The sequence below is a fragment of the Garra rufa genome, chromosome 12 (genome assembly GCF_049309525.1).
Source record: "Garra rufa chromosome 12, GarRuf1.0, whole genome shotgun sequence".
In the NCBI taxonomy this organism is placed as follows: domain Eukaryota; kingdom Metazoa; phylum Chordata; class Actinopteri; order Cypriniformes; family Cyprinidae; genus Garra; species Garra rufa.
In genome coordinates this window covers 13,293,763-13,310,913 of record NC_133372.1, presented here as the reverse complement: position 1 = coordinate 13,310,913, position 17,151 = coordinate 13,293,763, and the positions used below count along the sequence as shown (strand labels likewise).

The window sequence follows — 17,151 nt, the reverse complement described above, 5'->3', positions numbered from 1 at the left end:
AACATGCCAGGCCCAAGGCCCTTTGAGCAAAAGCCCAGACAAAGCATCATCTCAGAATATGACCTCCAGAGGGCCCACTCATAAACAGGCAGCGCTCAAAGGAAGAAGGGAGCATAATTGTGGAGGGGACAGTGGTCCAACACAAGGTCCCCTGGTTGAGAGGTCTTGAATCCAGAAACATTCATTTTCTCTTCTTGGCTAGCATGTGTAGGAGGTAATTGTGCCCCCTGGGTGTGTCCTCTAGATGAATAGTATGATCCAAAAAATGAGAGCCATGTATACAAGCGGTCCTTGGACTTTGGCCTGCATTGAATAAAATCATATGGAGTGCAGTTTAAAGTTAACTGTCTCAATAAAATGTCATGAGGTGTAACCACCAAAAATATCATAATGACATAAGTGACCCTGGACCACAAGTCTTAAGTAGCATGGGTATATTTGTAGCAATAGCCAAAAACACTTTCTATATGTCTAAAGTATTTATTTTTCTTTTATGCCAAAAATGATTAAGATATTAAGATCGTGTTCCATGAAGGTATTTTGTATATTTCATATACTGTAATATACTCTTAATTATGTCATATACTCTTAATTTTTGATTTGTGATATGCATTGCTAAGAACTTAATTATGACAACTTTAAATCAGATTTTCTCAATATTTAGATGTTGTTTGCACTCTTTCAGATTTTCAAGTTGTTGTATCTTGGCCAAATATTGTCCTATCCTAACAAACCATACATCAAGCTTATTTATTCGGCTTTTAGATGGTTTAACAAAACTGACCATTATGACTGGTTTTGTGGTCCAGGGTCACATATTTCTTTACATATTACCTTGAATACATGTGATTTCTATTTTTTTTTTTTCTTGAATTAATACATAAATATTATGCTTTACAACCTAAACAAACTTTGTATAAAAATAAAAATTCTAAAAAATAAATAAAATAAATAAATTATAAAAAATCTATGACATTTTAAGATACTTATTGGCCTTGACACAAGTCTTCATGTGTCTTGATTATAAAAGAAATTGTATTTTTTTACTATCCCTGCATGTTGGTTGCAATGAAAACAATCAAAATTAACTGTCACAAATACAAACTATATTTGTACTTTTTTTCTTTTTTTTGCAAAAATGTATATATTTATATATGCTATATATTTATTTCAATCAGACAATGACAAAAACTGGATTTTCTATTTTAAAAATATAATTGATTTAAATCTTTTATTTTAACTGAACCTAATCTAAACCCTTTTAATTCATATACACCGCACGCATTCACAAAAATGAGAGGGATGGCGACTTTAAGAGGCCTTTTTGCTTGCTTTGCAGTAAACTTTGGCATATAGTTTTATCTATTTTATTTATTTATTTGTGCGTGCGAGTTTAGTGTCAAGTGTTTGCTCTCTTCGCCTCTTTTAACCGTATCTCCGAGAGAAAGTGCGAAGAGATTAAAATGCTTCAGCGCTTGTCGTTAAAGCTCCTGAGGTAATTGTTTTGGACAGTTCTATCTCTCTGGGACAAAGACCCTCGGTGATGAGGGGGACGAACAACTGCGCGAGCCGTGCTGGTGACAGTCGAGCCGCGGGAAAATATCGTGCGGGGGGTTGTGGGCAAGCACCGGTAATGAATCTGCCAACAGACGCCGTGGAAGAAAGAAAAAAAATTGAATCTGAGGTGATATGACCGAATCCGACTCCCCCTTATTCATTAAAACCTACCTTAAAACATCAATTCATTGCGGTGGTTTGACGAGGGTCGGGCCTGACAGAGATGTTTAAGTTGGTTGCGGTGGAGGAAGCGGATGTGACAGGTTCAAGTGTAATTATACGCGCCAAACTCGCGACTCAGATTAACAGTGCAGCGCGCTGCGTCAAACATTAAAGACAGATCTTTGCTGATGAGGCGCTTCACTTCATCTAAGTCAAACTCCACCATCTCCCCGAACATCTCAGGGGTCTGTTTGCCTTTTCCAATTATAAAGGTGTGACAATAGACCGTACCAATGTATTGTAATTCTTTCATGCAAGAATGACTGTAGAGGAAAATGGAGAACATTGAGGTTTGATCAAAATGTGCCAATTTGATTCATGTTTATTTCAAATGTACAGTTATTATCTGAGCTCCCATGTCTTATTCATAAAACAGTGATTTATTTTTCAATCTCAGCACTGTTGTTTCAGCTATCTGGGATCAGCTTTTGGATAAGTCCCATAGTTCCCTGGGGCGCTTCTTCCATAGCTTTCAAGATCTGAAGCAACACTGCTCTCTAGTGGTTGCTTTCTATGTTTATGCATTAACCAAATTAGAGGCATAACCCTCTTGCAATTGTAAGTATGTTTTCCTTTTGCACAAATTCAAATCTAAGCAAAAACCTAATTTCTTGTTCTCAAAACAATAGGTTGAATTCAAGTATAGTGGGCTGTTTAACCTTGATTGTAATGTGCATAACAATGGTTTTTAATTAAAGCAACACTATTTTGCTACATGATAAAGTTTTTGATGCAATATGATACTGGTGGGTGTTGCCACACATCAAATGAGGACTATGTCATGGTGAAAGGTACACTATATTGCCAAAAGTATTGGGACACCTCTTTCTGACTACTTTAGTAATTTCCATGAGTACAAATCTTAATGTTTAAGCATAAAATTATATTATAGGGTGTTGTGTGCTTCCAATTTTATAGGAACAGTTTGGACAGGACCCTTTTCTATTCTAACACGACAACGCATTTGTGTATAATGCAAGTTTATACTATTAAATCAGTCAGTCTGGAAGAACTTGACTGGTCTGCATAAAGCCAAGTGATAATCCCAGCTCAACTCCTCTGGTGTGACTGTAAATGCAGACCTTGAGCCAAAAACTCATCACCAAACACCAATGACTTGTACATACACTATATGGACAAAAGTATTGGGACACCACCTTCTTTAGAACAGAAAAAGGCACTTTCAAAACTGTGGCAACAATAATCGAAACATAATTCATGTACTAGATGTTTTGCATTTCCATCTCCATCCTGTTTTTGAAAGTGTCTAAAATGACTGTACCCATATGTACAAGTCATTGGTAATTGGTGATGAGTTTTTGGCTCAAGGTCTGCATTTACAGTCACACCAGAGGTGTTCAGCTGGGATTAGGACTTGGCTTTATGCAGACCTGTCAAGCTCTTTTTGAACCTTGGTTTATACACAGATGCACTGTCATGTTATAATAGAAATGGCTCCTGTCCAAACTGTTGCTACAAAATTAAGATCATACTATACCTTAGAATATCATTATATGCTTAACATTAAGATTTGTACTCATGGAAATTACTAAAGTAGTCAAACCTGTTCATTAGAAAGAGGTGTCCCAAAAGTCAAAATATATTGTACTCTTCAACCAACTTCATAAACTATTTCACAAACCTTAATGTAATGGACCAAATAGGTCCATTAACATTTATCGCAATGGCAGTAGCTATAGTATTACTAAATCTACTATAATAATATAAACAATTAAATATTTTATGTTTTAAATGCTGCTTGCAATTTTTTTTGTCAGAAACTTTTTTGAATAGCCATCAATGTAGAAACTTTGACCTCTTGTTTACAACTGCCTCAGCCACCTCAAAAATAAATAACAGAAAGTGTCTTGTGATCTTAACTTTCTCCTGAGAGAAAAAAAAACTGTCACTTAGCATTTCTCTGAGTCAGCTGCAGAATATTTAATAATCATCCCTCAAAAATTTTAGAACCATTCAGATGTCCTAGTCCCTCGAGTCGGATGCAATAAAACTGACCAAATTTTCGGAGTCACCATAATGTCAAAAAAGTCAAATATTAGATTATTTAGAAGTGGTCTATCATTTACAGACATAATATAATCATTATAAAAAAAAGTGTATAAAATATATATAGTAACATTGTGTAACATATGAGCACTGTGTAAGTTTAGATAAAGTGGGTCACTTTTTGTAAAAAGTGTAATGTACTTCTTTAGTTCTTTAGTTCTTTACTTTTCTTTATTACTTGTTAACTTTAAGGTCCAGCTATAATATTTAAATTTTAATATAGTTTATATTAAGCATTATTTGCAAGATATATATCAATAAACATTTTCAGGTCATAAGGGTCAATTTAAAAAAAAATGAGATTTATACATCATCTAAAAGCTGAATAAATAAGACAATATTTGGCTGAGATACAACTATTTGAAAATCTGAAATTTGAGGGTGCAAAAAAAACCACTCAGAAAATCGCTTTAAAAGTTGTCCCTAAATGAAATTCGTAGCAATGCATATTACTAATCAAAAAACCTAATGATTTTTTGGCATAAAAGAAAAATAATAATATAATTAAATAATTAATTAAATAATAAAATAAGATAATTTTGACCCATACAATGTGTTTTTGACAAATATACCCATGCTACTTAAGATTGGTTCAGCAGTCTAGGGTCACATATAACCTACAGGTTAAGAGTAAAAATAATTATGTGCAAATCCACATCTTAATTCATGTATACAATTCCAAAAACCTAAAAGAATATGTTGTGTTGACATAAAATTTTATGAAATCTGAAAATCAGAATATTCAGAAATCTGAATTGATAAAAGTAACTCTACAATAAAATAAAAAATAACTATACAATATTTGACTCTTACACAAGCAACAACAGCATATACAAATAATAAGAGGAACATTTAAAATGGTAACCATATGTAAAAAATGTTTTTCTGTCTGTGCTCTCTCTAAACACTTTAAACAATTTTTAATTGTGTCCATATTTTAAACCTTTTTATTCACATCTAAATCAACGTCTATTTTTCTCCTCTCATCCATTTATTCACTCCACAGATTAAACTTTATGCCTTGACTTTTTTCCTATTCTCTCTTTCCTTTCTTCCATCTCTGACTTAAATTTCTTGACTGCAGTCTCATTTCTGTTTTCTAAAAGTAAATTCTAAATGTCAACTATAAAATAACCAGTTAATGTCAATTTATTTAATGAATTTAAATATAATTACTGAAGGGTAAAGGTCGGCCCACTTTATCGAACACACTCAGCCAAAGTGGGCCAGCAATATTTAAACACCTTACAAGAAAACTAACACATTTTTTAAAAATGTATTCTTTGCATTTTATACCCTGCTGATAGTACTAAATAAAACAGGAACTGTCATAATAATGTTTCCATTTAGTGAGCAACCTTAGAAGTTACAAATAAAAATCTTATGTCTTATTTTCTACACTATATTGCCAATGTATACATTACTCTACACCAGTGGTCTCAAACTCAGTTCCTGGAGGGCCACAGCTGCACATTTTCGCTCCAACCCTAATCAAACACACCTGATCCAGCTAATCAAGGTTTTCAGGATTACTAGAAACTCCAAGCAGATGTAAGTTGGAGCTGGTTGGAGCTAAACTCTACAGAGCTGTGGCCCTCCAGGAATTGAGTTGGAGACCTCTGCTCTACACACATTCTTCTCGCAGTGACAATGGCTGATTCTCTGTGTCTGTGCATTCTCTGGCTGGTGCTTTGCTGACTGATGGGATAAGCAGGAGAAGTAGACCAGTGAGCAGGCAGAGGAAGGCAGCAGTGGGAGCCAGCATAAAAGAAGGTCCATAGTGCACACTAAGCTGCAAGCTGGGGCACACTAAGCGTCTGCGCTGGAGGCCATACCGCTCTAAAGAGTCTGAAACCTGTACCCACACAGCAAACAGCATCACTACAGACATGATCAAGATACCTGCATGGGAAAGAAGAGAAAAAGAGTGAATGTTTGAGAAAAATCACTGGAAACTAGATGTTTTGACAACTTTTTTTCTCACCTCCAGTTATAAAGAGAGCACCCCCAGTCTCATAAAGGCGATGGCTGGTCCCTGGGATTGCACAGATTGTTACGAACCCACCAATCATAACCAAGATGACACCCAGCACAAATATAACACACCAAAAGGCCCTTTGCACTAACAATGGAAAATTAAGTTGTTATTTTGACAACATAGTAAACTGGAACAAATTCTATAATATTGGGAACATATTTTTAGAAAACTGCTCCTCAAGATCTCACCTGTGGCAGAGTCTGAGGTAAGAACACTATTGGAAAATCCAGAAACCGGAGCATGAGACAAGTAGGCTGGTACACAAACCTTTTGGGAAAGTTGATTGGCTGGTGAAAAATGAAGCAGTGTGTTTACAAGAAAGAGCAGACACTCAGGTGTGGTTCTTCTGTTGATTAAAAATAAGTATCTTTAGAAAAGTGAAAGAGAAGAGCAGATGTGGAGAGATTTAAACGCATACAGTGCATTCAGAAAGTACTTTTTCACATTTTATGTTGCAACCTTGTGCTCAAATATCTGAATTATTTTCATATATGAAAGAATTGGAAGTTTAGAAGTTTCATATAACTGGCCATGACCAAACTGAGCATACAGGCCTTGGTAAGAGAACTGACCAAGAACCTGATGGTCACTCTGGTTGAGCTCCAGAGATCATGTGTGGAGATGGGAGAAACGTGCAGATTGGCAGCCATCATTGCAACACTCCACCAATCTGGGCTTTAATTACAGGCCAGGTCACACTGCGCTGACAGACACAACCAAAAGCAACAGACATGTTTGTCAGGTTGTGGCGAATCATTGTGTTACCCTGTTTGTGTCTTTTGCTGTTGGTCGCTACTTGTGTTTGCTGATTAAACACATGTTAAAAAAAAAAAAAAAAAACGTAAAGAACACTCCAACTGTGAAAAATGATGAACCTCACTTCCAAGAGTCTTGTCTAAAGGAAGCCAGGCACCATGGCATGTGCAATATCATCCTAGCAGTAAAGCATGGTGGTGTAGCATCCTGCTGTGAGGTATTTTTCAGCAGCAAGGACTGGTCAGGGTAGAAGGAAAGTCAGAGAGCAAAATACAGAGATATCCTTAATAAAAAACTGGTCCAGAGCACTCAGGACCTCAGTCTGGGAGAAACATCACCTTCCAGCAGGACAATGACAATGATAGCTAAGACAACACAAGAGCAGCTTAGGGACTACTCTGTAAATGGCTTTGAGTGGCCCAGCCAGAGCCGGGTTTTGAACCCAATCAGACATCTCTGGAGAAATGTGAAAATAGCTGTCCAATGACAGTCTGGGCGTGAAAGGCTTCATATCCAAAAATACTTGAGGCTGTAACTGCTGCCAGTAGTGCTTCAACTAAGTACTAAGTTAAGGGAGATTATATTAGTTTTTACTTTACTTAGCTTTGTCATGATGGGATACAGAGTGTAGATTGGTGTGGAAAAAATTACAAAAGCAGTTTAACATAAGGCTACAATAGTTTTGAGAGTAACGTACAAGTAACACAAGTTACGTAATCAGATTACTTTTTTTCAAGTAACTAGTAAAGTTTACTTTGGAAGAAAATATCAGCGTTATTCTTTTAGATGCTGACCTCTGATGATCCAATTAAACCATACTTATATGTAAAAATGACATTATTGTATTGAGTATTGAGGTGTCTTCTCCTGCATCCTGTTGTACAGGTGCATCTAAAAAATTAGAATATTGTGAAAAAGTCATTTTTTTCCAACTTATTTCAAAAACTAAAATTTTCATATATTCTAGATTCATTACATGTAAAGTAAAACATTTCAAAAGTTTTTTGGTTTTAATTTTGATTATTAGAGCGTACAGCTCATGAAAGTCAAAAATCTAAAATATTAGAATTTTTCCTAAGATCAACCAAAAAAAAAAAAAGGATTTGCAAAACAGAAGTTCAAGTTCTTTAAAGTATGTTCATTTATGCACTCAATACTTGGTCAGGGCTCCTAACACAAATTACAGCATCAGTGAGGTGTGGTGTGGTGTGGAAGCAATCAGCCTGTGGCACTGCTGAGGCACTACTGAGACTTCAGCTCATCTGTATATATCCCAAAGATTCCATATGGGCATGTTGACTGGCCAATCAAACACAGTAATATCATGGTCAGCAAACAACTTGGAAGTGGTTTTGGCACTGTGGGCAGGGGCTAAAGTTCTGCTGAAAAAGGAAATCAGCATCTCCATAAAGCTTATTAGCAGATGGAAGCATAAAGTGCTCCAAAATCGCCTGGTAGACAGCTGCATTGACTTTGGACTTGATAAAACACAATGGATGAACACCGGCAAACATCATGGCACACCAAATCATCATTGACTTCAGAAACCTCCCACTGAACTTCAAGCAGCTTAGATTCTGTACCTCTCCAGTCTTCCAGGCTCTGGGATCATGATTTCAACATGAAATGCAAAATTTACTTTTATCTGTTAAGAGAACCATTAAGCAACAGTCCAGTTATTTTTTCTTAGCCCAGGTAAGATGCTTCTGATGTTGTTTCTGTGTCAGAAGTGGCTTCGTAGCCCTTTTCCTGAAGACGTATGAGTATCATGACTCTTGATGCACTGACTCCCGCTTAAGTCCACTCCTTGTGAAGCTCTCCTAAATGTTTAAATCGGCTTTGCTTGAGAGTATTCTGAAGCTTGTGGTTATCCCTGTTTCACGTGCACCTTTTCCTACCCAATTTCTTCCTTCCAGTCAACTTTTTTATTTAATATGCTTGGATATGGCACTCTGTAAACACCCTTTCAGTAATGACCTTCTGTGACCCTCTTTGTGGAGGGTGTCAATGACTGTCTTCTGGACCATAGCCAAGTCAGCAGTCTTCCCCATTATTGTGGTTACAAAGAACAAGAGACACCCTGAATTTATACTGTAGGAATGGTCATTTAGTGAAACTCAAATGTAAATATTCTAATATTTTGAGATACTAGATTGTTGACTTTCATGAGCTATAAGCTCTAATCATCTAAATTAAAACAAAAAAACTTTTAAAATGTTTTGACTTTACATGTAATGAATCTAGAATATATGAAAGTGTTCGTTTTTGAAATAAGTTACAAAAAAAGAACTTTTTCAGAAAATTCAAATTTTTGGAGATGCACCTCTATACTTCATGCAATCCAGAATGGCAGCACAGCTGAAAGGTTTATTCGAGCTGCGCCCTCTATTGTATAGAGGTGAATTTACATTTCCTTCAGCCTGAGTCTTATTTCACTTTTGGTGTGAACAGGATTTCATACTGCCAAAAATGGAAATATTTGTAAAATTAAAACAAGCAATCCCAGCCCAAATAAGAAAAAGTAGCGGAAAAGTAACATAGTGCATTGCTTTTCATAAAAAGTAAGTAACACAATCATTTTCTTTTTTAGGTGAGTAACGCAATGTTGCAATGCATTACTTTAAAAAATAAAATAAAATACTTTCTTAATGCACTGTACAGTATATAAACAGGGGGTCCAAAATTCTGCACCATTTATAGAGTCCAAAAAATTGAGAATATTTACTGGGATTCAGAAAATAATTTTTTTCAGATTAAAGCAATATCACACAAGCAATAGTGCTGTTGTTTAAGTTGCAAGTTGCATGCCAAGTACAAAAGAAAGACTTGACTTACTGATCAAAAAAGCCAGTATGCTGTCCTGCTCTTCACTCGAACCCCTATGGTAGGAACATCTCCAAAAAAGACCCTCATGGTAGAACAAAAGGCAGTTTTCAGCCTGATTACTACTATCTGGTTGTTCTTGAGCAATATCCTAATGAAACAAATTAAGATGATAAACAAATGTTCCATCTATATTAGTATTATTCCAAATATATTAATCCTGCTGAAAGTTCACCATCATGTTTGGTTTTTGGATGCTGGTGTCCCTACAGTGTTTAACTATCTTAAGAAGCAAACCTTCTTTCGAAAGATTATGCTGGCAGACCAGCATTTTTTGTTTGTGAACAACATGGATGTACTGGTCCACAGCATAAAATGCATGTAAATTCATACAAAAATGAAAGTTCTATCTATGGAGAACCATTAACATCTACAGGTGCATCTCAATAAATTAGAATGTCATGGAAAAGTTCATTTACTTCAGTAATTCAACTCAAATTGTGAAACTTGTGTATTAAATCAATTCAATGCACACAGACTGAAGTAGTTTAAGTCTTTGGTTCTTTTAATTGTGATGATTTAGCTCACATTTAACAAAAACCCACCATCTCAACAAATTAGAATACTTCATAAGACCAATAAAAAACATTTTTAGTGAATTGTTGGCCTTCTGGAAAGTATGTTTATTTACTGTATATGTACTCAATACTTGGTAGGGGTTCCTTTTGCTTTAATTACTGCCTCAATTCGGTGTGGCATGGAGGTGATTAGTCTGTGGCACTTCTGAGGTGGTATGGAAGCCTAGGTTTCTTTGACAGTGGCCTTCATCTCATCTGTATTTTTTTGGTCTCTTGTTTCTCATTTTCCTCTTGACAATACCGCATAGATTCTCTATGGGGTTCAGGTCTGGTGAGTTTGCTGGCCAGTCAAGCACACCAACACCATGGTCATTTAACCAACTTTTGGTGCTTTTGGCAGTGTGGGCAGGTGCCAAATCCTGCTGGTAAATGAAATCAGCATCTTTAAAAAGCTGGTCAGCAGAAGGAAGCATGAAGTGCTCTAAAATTTCTTGGTAAACGGGTGAAGTGACTTGGTTTTCAAAAAACACAGTGGACTACCACCAGCAGATGACATTGCGCCCCAAATCATCACAAACTTTAGAAACTTAACACTGGACTTCAAGTAACTGGGTTACGAATTTCTTTCTATGAGCTTCTCTACCCTTCCTCCAGACTCTGGGACCTTGTTTTCCAAATTAAATACAAAACTTGCTCTCATCTGAAAAGAAAGAAATGGACGACTGGGCAACAGTCCATTTCTTCTTCTCCTTAGATCGAGTAAGACACCTCTGACGTTGTCTGTGATTCAGGAGTGGCTTAACAAGAGGAATATGACAACTGTAGCCAAATTCCTTGACGCGTCTGTGTGTGGTGGCTCTTGATGCCTTGACCCCAGCCTCAGTCCATTCCTTGCGGAGTTCACCTAAATTTTTGGATCAATTTTGCTTGACAAGCCTCTCAAGGCTGCAGTTCTCTCGGTTGGTTGTGCATCTTTTACTTCTACACTTTTTCCATTCCACTCATCTGTTAACATGCTTGGATACAGCACTCTGAACAACCAGCTTCTTTGGCAATGAATGTTTGTGGCTTACACTCCTTGTGAAGGGTGTCAATGATTGTCTTCTGGACAACTGTCAGATCAGCAGTCTTCCCCATGATTGTGTAGCCTAGTGCACTGAGGGAATGTTTTGAAGGCTCAGGAAACCTTTGCAGGTGTTTTGAGTTGATTAGCTGATTGGCATGCCACCATATTCTAATTTGTTGAGATATTGAATTGGTGGGGTTTTGTTAAATGTGAGCCAAAATCATCACAATTAAAAGAACCAAAGACTTAAAGTACTTCAGTCTGTGTGCATTGAATTTATTTAATACACGAGTTTCACAATTTGAGTTGAATTACTGAAAAAAATTAACTTTTCCACAACATTCTAATTTTTTGAGATGCACCTGTGTGTAACCTTTACATTTCACAGAAGGCTAGTTGATTTTTTTTTTCTTTAGAGAGAAGGAATATGTTTTTTTTTTCAAGAGCTTTTTACTAAAAAGTTATCTGAGGATCCCAAAAAGTTTATTTTGTAGTATTGCTGCTAAAACTCTTAAAACCCACCAGTTTATAAGTGTAAAGTAGTATTTTATTCAGAGAATGCTTTTTTGTTGTTGTTTCAGTGAAACACATCAACTACAATACAATGCAGACTTGTGATTCTGATCTCAGATGGATTATGAATTCTTTCAATGTCTGATATGTCAGATAAATGTATTTTTGAAATGTCTCATAAGTGTTTTAAATGTATGGTTAAAGTAAACATGTGGACAAATCTTTTTAAAACATGGCAAATATGTCCAATCCTTACCTTTGTGACTCTCCATATTTTGAAATGAGCAGCATCTCCACAAGATTCAGATGCCATAAGCCAGTAATCAGACCCAAGAGATCCCAGGAGGAACATTGAGCTGAGAGCTCCAAAAAATCCAGCCAGGAACTGTAAAATTACCAGACGCATAGCTGCTGAACAACAATTTTCTCTTAGTCACTTTTAAATGCTCACATTGCTAGTTGGTTTGTGTTACCAACACTGTCCAGCTGGTTTGTTTATCTGTCTACATTATTCCTTGTCCTTCAAGCAAAATGTTTAGTTCTGTCTCTCACTGGTGTGGCCACTGTGCAATGACCAATGACAAAAAAAGAACCAGACGCCGCTACTCTTAGAGCCTAGCTGTAGGGACTTGTTTGAAAATAGAAGTCTGATCCAGTTCAACAAAATAAATAATATCTGATAAAAATAGTCTTTATAAGTGACTTAAGGAACCAAATAGATGTGAGTGACAGTCTTTTTCAATCAATGATTGTAGCACTACTGATATCAAGTTGCACTATGCAATCAGAGCACATTGGATTTCATGAACAAGTCTGTACTGGTGAGGTAATGGTATAGAAAATAGCATCTGTCATCATGCGTTGCTGGAGTCAGTATTTAGTTACCTTCTTGAATAAAAATAACTGTGCGACTGTAAAAAGTTTGTTTAACTGTGAAATAGATCTACACATGTCTCAAGACACCAATGTTTTAATTAAGTGCATTCATGTTCTTGTGAAAGAGCTATACTGAAACATTAACCAGTGTTGTATATTTTACATTTTGTAAAAATACAGTAAGTGCACTTCTAGCATGACAGATTCTTCTTCCTTCTGTCATCTGAGAACAGCGACTTTCACTGTAAATAAATAAAACAGATTATTTGAGGACATTTTACTGCAAAATACAATTTCAGTCTTCCTACTTTCACATTTAATTCAATGTGTCACTTGCTTTTTCATTGTAATTATTTGTGACAGTGACAGTTGTTTCACCACAATTTTTTTCAGTGTTGATCTTTGCTAAAGCAGTAAATAATTTTTGGACAGATATTAAATGAGTAGTTCACTTTCAGAACAAAAATGTACAGATAATATACTCACCCCCTTGTCATTTCAATATTTCTCTATATAATGGACTTCTATGGTGCCCCAGAGTTTGAACTTCTAAAATGCAGTATAAATGCAGCTTTAAAGGGCTCTAAATGATCCCAGCCGAGGAAGAAGGGTTTTATCTAGCAAAATGAACGGTTATTTTCTAAAAACATTTACAATTTATATACTTTTTAGTCTCTACACAGAATACACACAGAGCTAGACAAGACGAGCATTTGAGGTTAAAAAGTATATAAATTGTTTGTTTTTCTTAGAAAATAACCGATCATTTTGCTAGATTTTGCCAGACCTTTCTTTCATCAGCTGTGATCGTTTAGAGCCATTTAAAGCTGCATTTTGGAAGTTCAAACTCGGGGGCTCCATAGAAGTCCATTATATGGAGAGAAATCCTGAAATGTTTTCCTCAAAAAACATAATTTCCTTACAACTGAAGAAAGAAAGACATGAAAATCTTGGATGACAAGGGGGTGAGTACATTATCTGTAAATTTTTGTTCTGAAAGTGAACTACTCCTTTAAGTTTAGAGCACCAGTTCTTACAGTGCCTTGTGAAAGTTTTTTTGTTATGTTGCTGCCTTATGTTAAACTGCTTTAACTTTTTTTTTCTTCACATCAATCTACACTCCATACACCATAATGGCAATATGTTTTTTTAACATCTTTTCACATTTATTCAAAAAAAAAAAAAAAAATCCATTGCATAAATATTCATACCCTTATCTGGGACAGTTGAAATTTAGCTCAGGAGCATTCATATTGCTTGTAGATGTTACTACACTTTGAGTGGAGTTAAACCTGTGGCAAATTCTATTGAATGAGTTTGATTTGAAAAGGCACACACATTGCAATAAAAGGTCTAACAGCTGAAGAAGAAAAAAAAACAAGCCATGAGGTCAAAAAACTGCCTCAGAGCTCAGAAACAGCGTCAAGACATGGATCTGGGAAAGAGTTCCAGAAAAATTCTGCTGCATTGAAGGTTCACAGAAGCATAGTCTCCGTTACCCTTAATGGAAGAAGTTTGAAACAACCAGGACTCTTCCTAGAGCTGGCCTCCTGGCCAAACTGAGCAATTGATGGAGAAAAGCTTTGGTTAGTGTGGTGACCAAGATAGTCACTCTAGTTGAGCTCCATAATCATAAATGGACATAGGTGAAATCTACAGAAGGACAAACATCACTGCAACACTCCACCAATCCGGTCTTTATGGCAGTGTGGCCAAACTCAATTCTCTCCTCAGTGAACACACATGAAAACACTTGGAGTTTGCAAAAAAATAAAGCACCTAAAGGACCCTCTGACTGTGAGAAACAAGATTCTCTGATAAACCTCAATTCCAAGCATCATGTATGGAGGAAACCAGGCACCTTCAGAGTACCATGCCAAAAGTAAAGTGTGCTGGTAGCAGCCCTGATACTGTTGGGCTGTTTTGAGCAGCAGGGACTGAGGGACTCACCAGAGTAGAAGGAAAGCTCAACACAGCAAAATATTAAGATAGCCTTAATGAAAACCTAGTCCAGATCATTCAGAACCTCCGACTGGGCAGAATGTTCACCTTCCAACAGGGCAATGACCCCAAGCACACAGCAAGAGCGGTTTATAGACAACTCTGTGAATGTCCTTGAGTGGCCCAGCCAGAGTCTGAGCTTGAACCCAATTAAAATATCTGGAGAAACCTGAAAATCTGCATCTGCCCCCATCCAACCTGACAGACCTTGAGAGGTGAAGAGGTTAAGAGAAAAATGGTAGATAATTGCTAAATGCTGCTATACAAATCTTGTCATGTCATACCCAAAAATACTGTACTTGAGGCTGTAAAGGTGCTTCAGCTAAGTACTGAGTTATGAAATGTACTTATTTCAGGGTTTTTTTCTAATACATGTACAAAGTTGTGACAGTTCTGTTTTTACTTTGTCTTAATGGTGTATAGAGTGTAAATTGATGTGGGGAAAAAGTATTTAAAGCAGTTTAACATAAGGCAGCAACATAAAATGTGAAAAAATAAAGGGTATGAATACTTTCGCAATAGTTGAGTGCATCTGCAAATATAGTGATTTATCACTATTATAGTAATACATATGTTAAATATGCAAAATATGCCTCTAGTTTAAGCAGCTTACCCTTGTTTTACATGAACAGCCGTGGGAATATTAATCAAATGCACATTTATTTTAAATGCACACATGAATCTATGTAAATATGGGTATGAAAACTTTTATCTATCCACCTAAGAAAAGATTCATGACCCAGTTGTGCCTATTTATAGATATAATAGGGCTGCAGTATTAATTTTATCTTGAGGCTAAAAAAGACCTTTGAGTTTCTCTTTCTCTATAATAAAAGTCTGTTATTGAGCTCATTGTAGATGATCTTGTTATCTAAGGTATGATTGTTAATCAACTTTTATGAATTATTATTAATAATAATTTATTTATTTATTTTTGGTTGTTAGACTGTTTACATTTTTTTGCCAAATGTCCTATAATACATAAAAAAGCAGGGTTCTTGTTTACCTCATATATTGTGACAACATGCCCCAATACTGTGTATGAACTGTTTCTTATTCAAAAGTATCCACCTTATTTTTCAATGTGGAAGTAAGCTGTTTTCTGTGAATGTTCGAAACTTCCGGTTCATTAGCCGCTGTAGGGAAACAACGAGAAGAATAACAAAGTGCAGTCAACGGTAAAACTGTTTGCACTACAAACCAGTGTGTTTATAATAAAAATAATACATTAAAATAATATGGTAAGACACACACATACACAGTGGTTTGCAATATCAAGCAGTAAAACAAGCTGTTTTGTACAGCTAAAAAAATGTTTTGAAGCGAAAGCCAGACCCAATAAATTTACAAATGGCCTTGTCCACTCTTACGTGAAATGTAAGGTGATAATGGTCAAAAATAAATTAATTTGAGATTAATTTGAGAGTTAAAAGTAACAACTAGCCCTAGTCTCCCTTATTCTGATTATATATTGTCATATTATTGGAAGAAAAAGACTTCTTTTGATTTAGTCTCAAACTTTTTGTATTATAAAATAGATTTTATAATGAAAAATATGATACATAACTCTTGTTTTAATTTTATGGTAATAACATTTTTTCAACATAGGGTAACCTGTTCTTTCATCGTTCAACGTATGTAGTTTGTAGAAACACTGAATGTTATTAAAAGTGAAATAAAATTCAATGAAAACTCTGACTGTATTTTTGCAACCATCCAAAAGATGGCAATATAGACCTTGAAACCTATGATTTGACATATTTTCAAATACATGCCCAATTTTCCTCAAAAGATGTTATCGTTTAGCTTCAGTGTAACTAAACTGATTAGAACATTATGCAGATAAACAGAAACGCCACTAAAGGTAGGCTATTGTGTTTATAACACTGTCACAAATAACACTGTCATAATTAAACTAATCAATGACCATTATTTTGAACTATTGCATTGTTTTATTTTTTAATAAGTGCTTTGTCTTGTTTAAACTATATTTCGTGTTTGTGCCTGCACGTGTAGTTGCGGAGAGAGCGCGTGGGAAAGGCGGGGCCGAGCAGGGTGGCGTCACGCACCAGGGCGGAGCCACACTATGCAGCAGCGCAAAGAAGAGCGAGAGGCAGCGCGCTGGAATTTGGCAACAGACATTCGTATGCATCACAACTCTTCCAATGGCAATATGGATTGACACAGCGCCCATTGAGATGTGAGTACATCTGATTTGTGTAACATTCGGAACAGTCAGTCTCGAGGCTCTGTTTTGGTTACACAACCAAAGAAATGACCATAAAGTAATCTGTGTTGTTTGTATCCTCTGTAGTGCGCACAGGGAGGCGAACTGGAGATAAGTTACATTTGTAAGCTGTTTGTATGACTTGGCTGAGATGCCATCGTATAATCGCATTCAAAATTTAACTGCCAGACAGACACTGCCTGGCAAATCGAAAGCTACATATGTTTCTTTGGGGGAATGACTGAAACGTCTTTCGTAGGCAGAGGAGGGTGAAAGTATGTGTGCATGCGGTGTGACCTGAAAGGCCAGTGTTCGTTTATCTTAGGTTTAAAATGTACTATGATTGTGAAACAGTGCCATTCTGAGCTGTGTATGATTTTACTAAATCCCAGTGCATCTATAATTGCCTTGTAAACTTGAGAACATT

At 36.1% G+C, this 17,151-nt stretch overlaps 2 protein-coding genes across 2 annotated transcripts in view; one reads left to right on the top strand and one right to left on the bottom strand.

Moving 5' to 3' along the window:
• Window positions 1-5,174: 5,174 nt before the first annotated feature.
• tmem182b (transmembrane protein 182b) lies at window positions 5,175-12,215 on the bottom strand. The gene is made up of 5 exons (XM_073852640.1): window positions 11,877-12,215; window positions 9,476-9,614; window positions 6,073-6,171; window positions 5,831-5,968; window positions 5,175-5,748 (listed from the first exon to the last, which is right to left on the bottom strand). The coding sequence occupies exons 1-5, from the start codon at window positions 12,024-12,026 to the stop codon at window positions 5,471-5,473; spliced, it is 804 nt and encodes a 267-aa protein (XP_073708741.1). The 5' UTR covers window positions 12,027-12,215; the 3' UTR covers window positions 5,175-5,470.
• A 4,348-nt stretch (window positions 12,216-16,563) lies between these two features.
• The window catches only part of inpp4ab (inositol polyphosphate-4-phosphatase type I Ab), a 77,525-nt gene continuing 76,937 nt past the window's right edge, over window positions 16,564-17,151 (top strand). The window contains exon 1 of the mRNA XM_073852185.1: window positions 16,564-16,697. The gene's annotated coding sequence lies outside the window, so the exon portion shown is untranslated. The remainder of the gene's footprint in view (window positions 16,698-17,151) is intronic.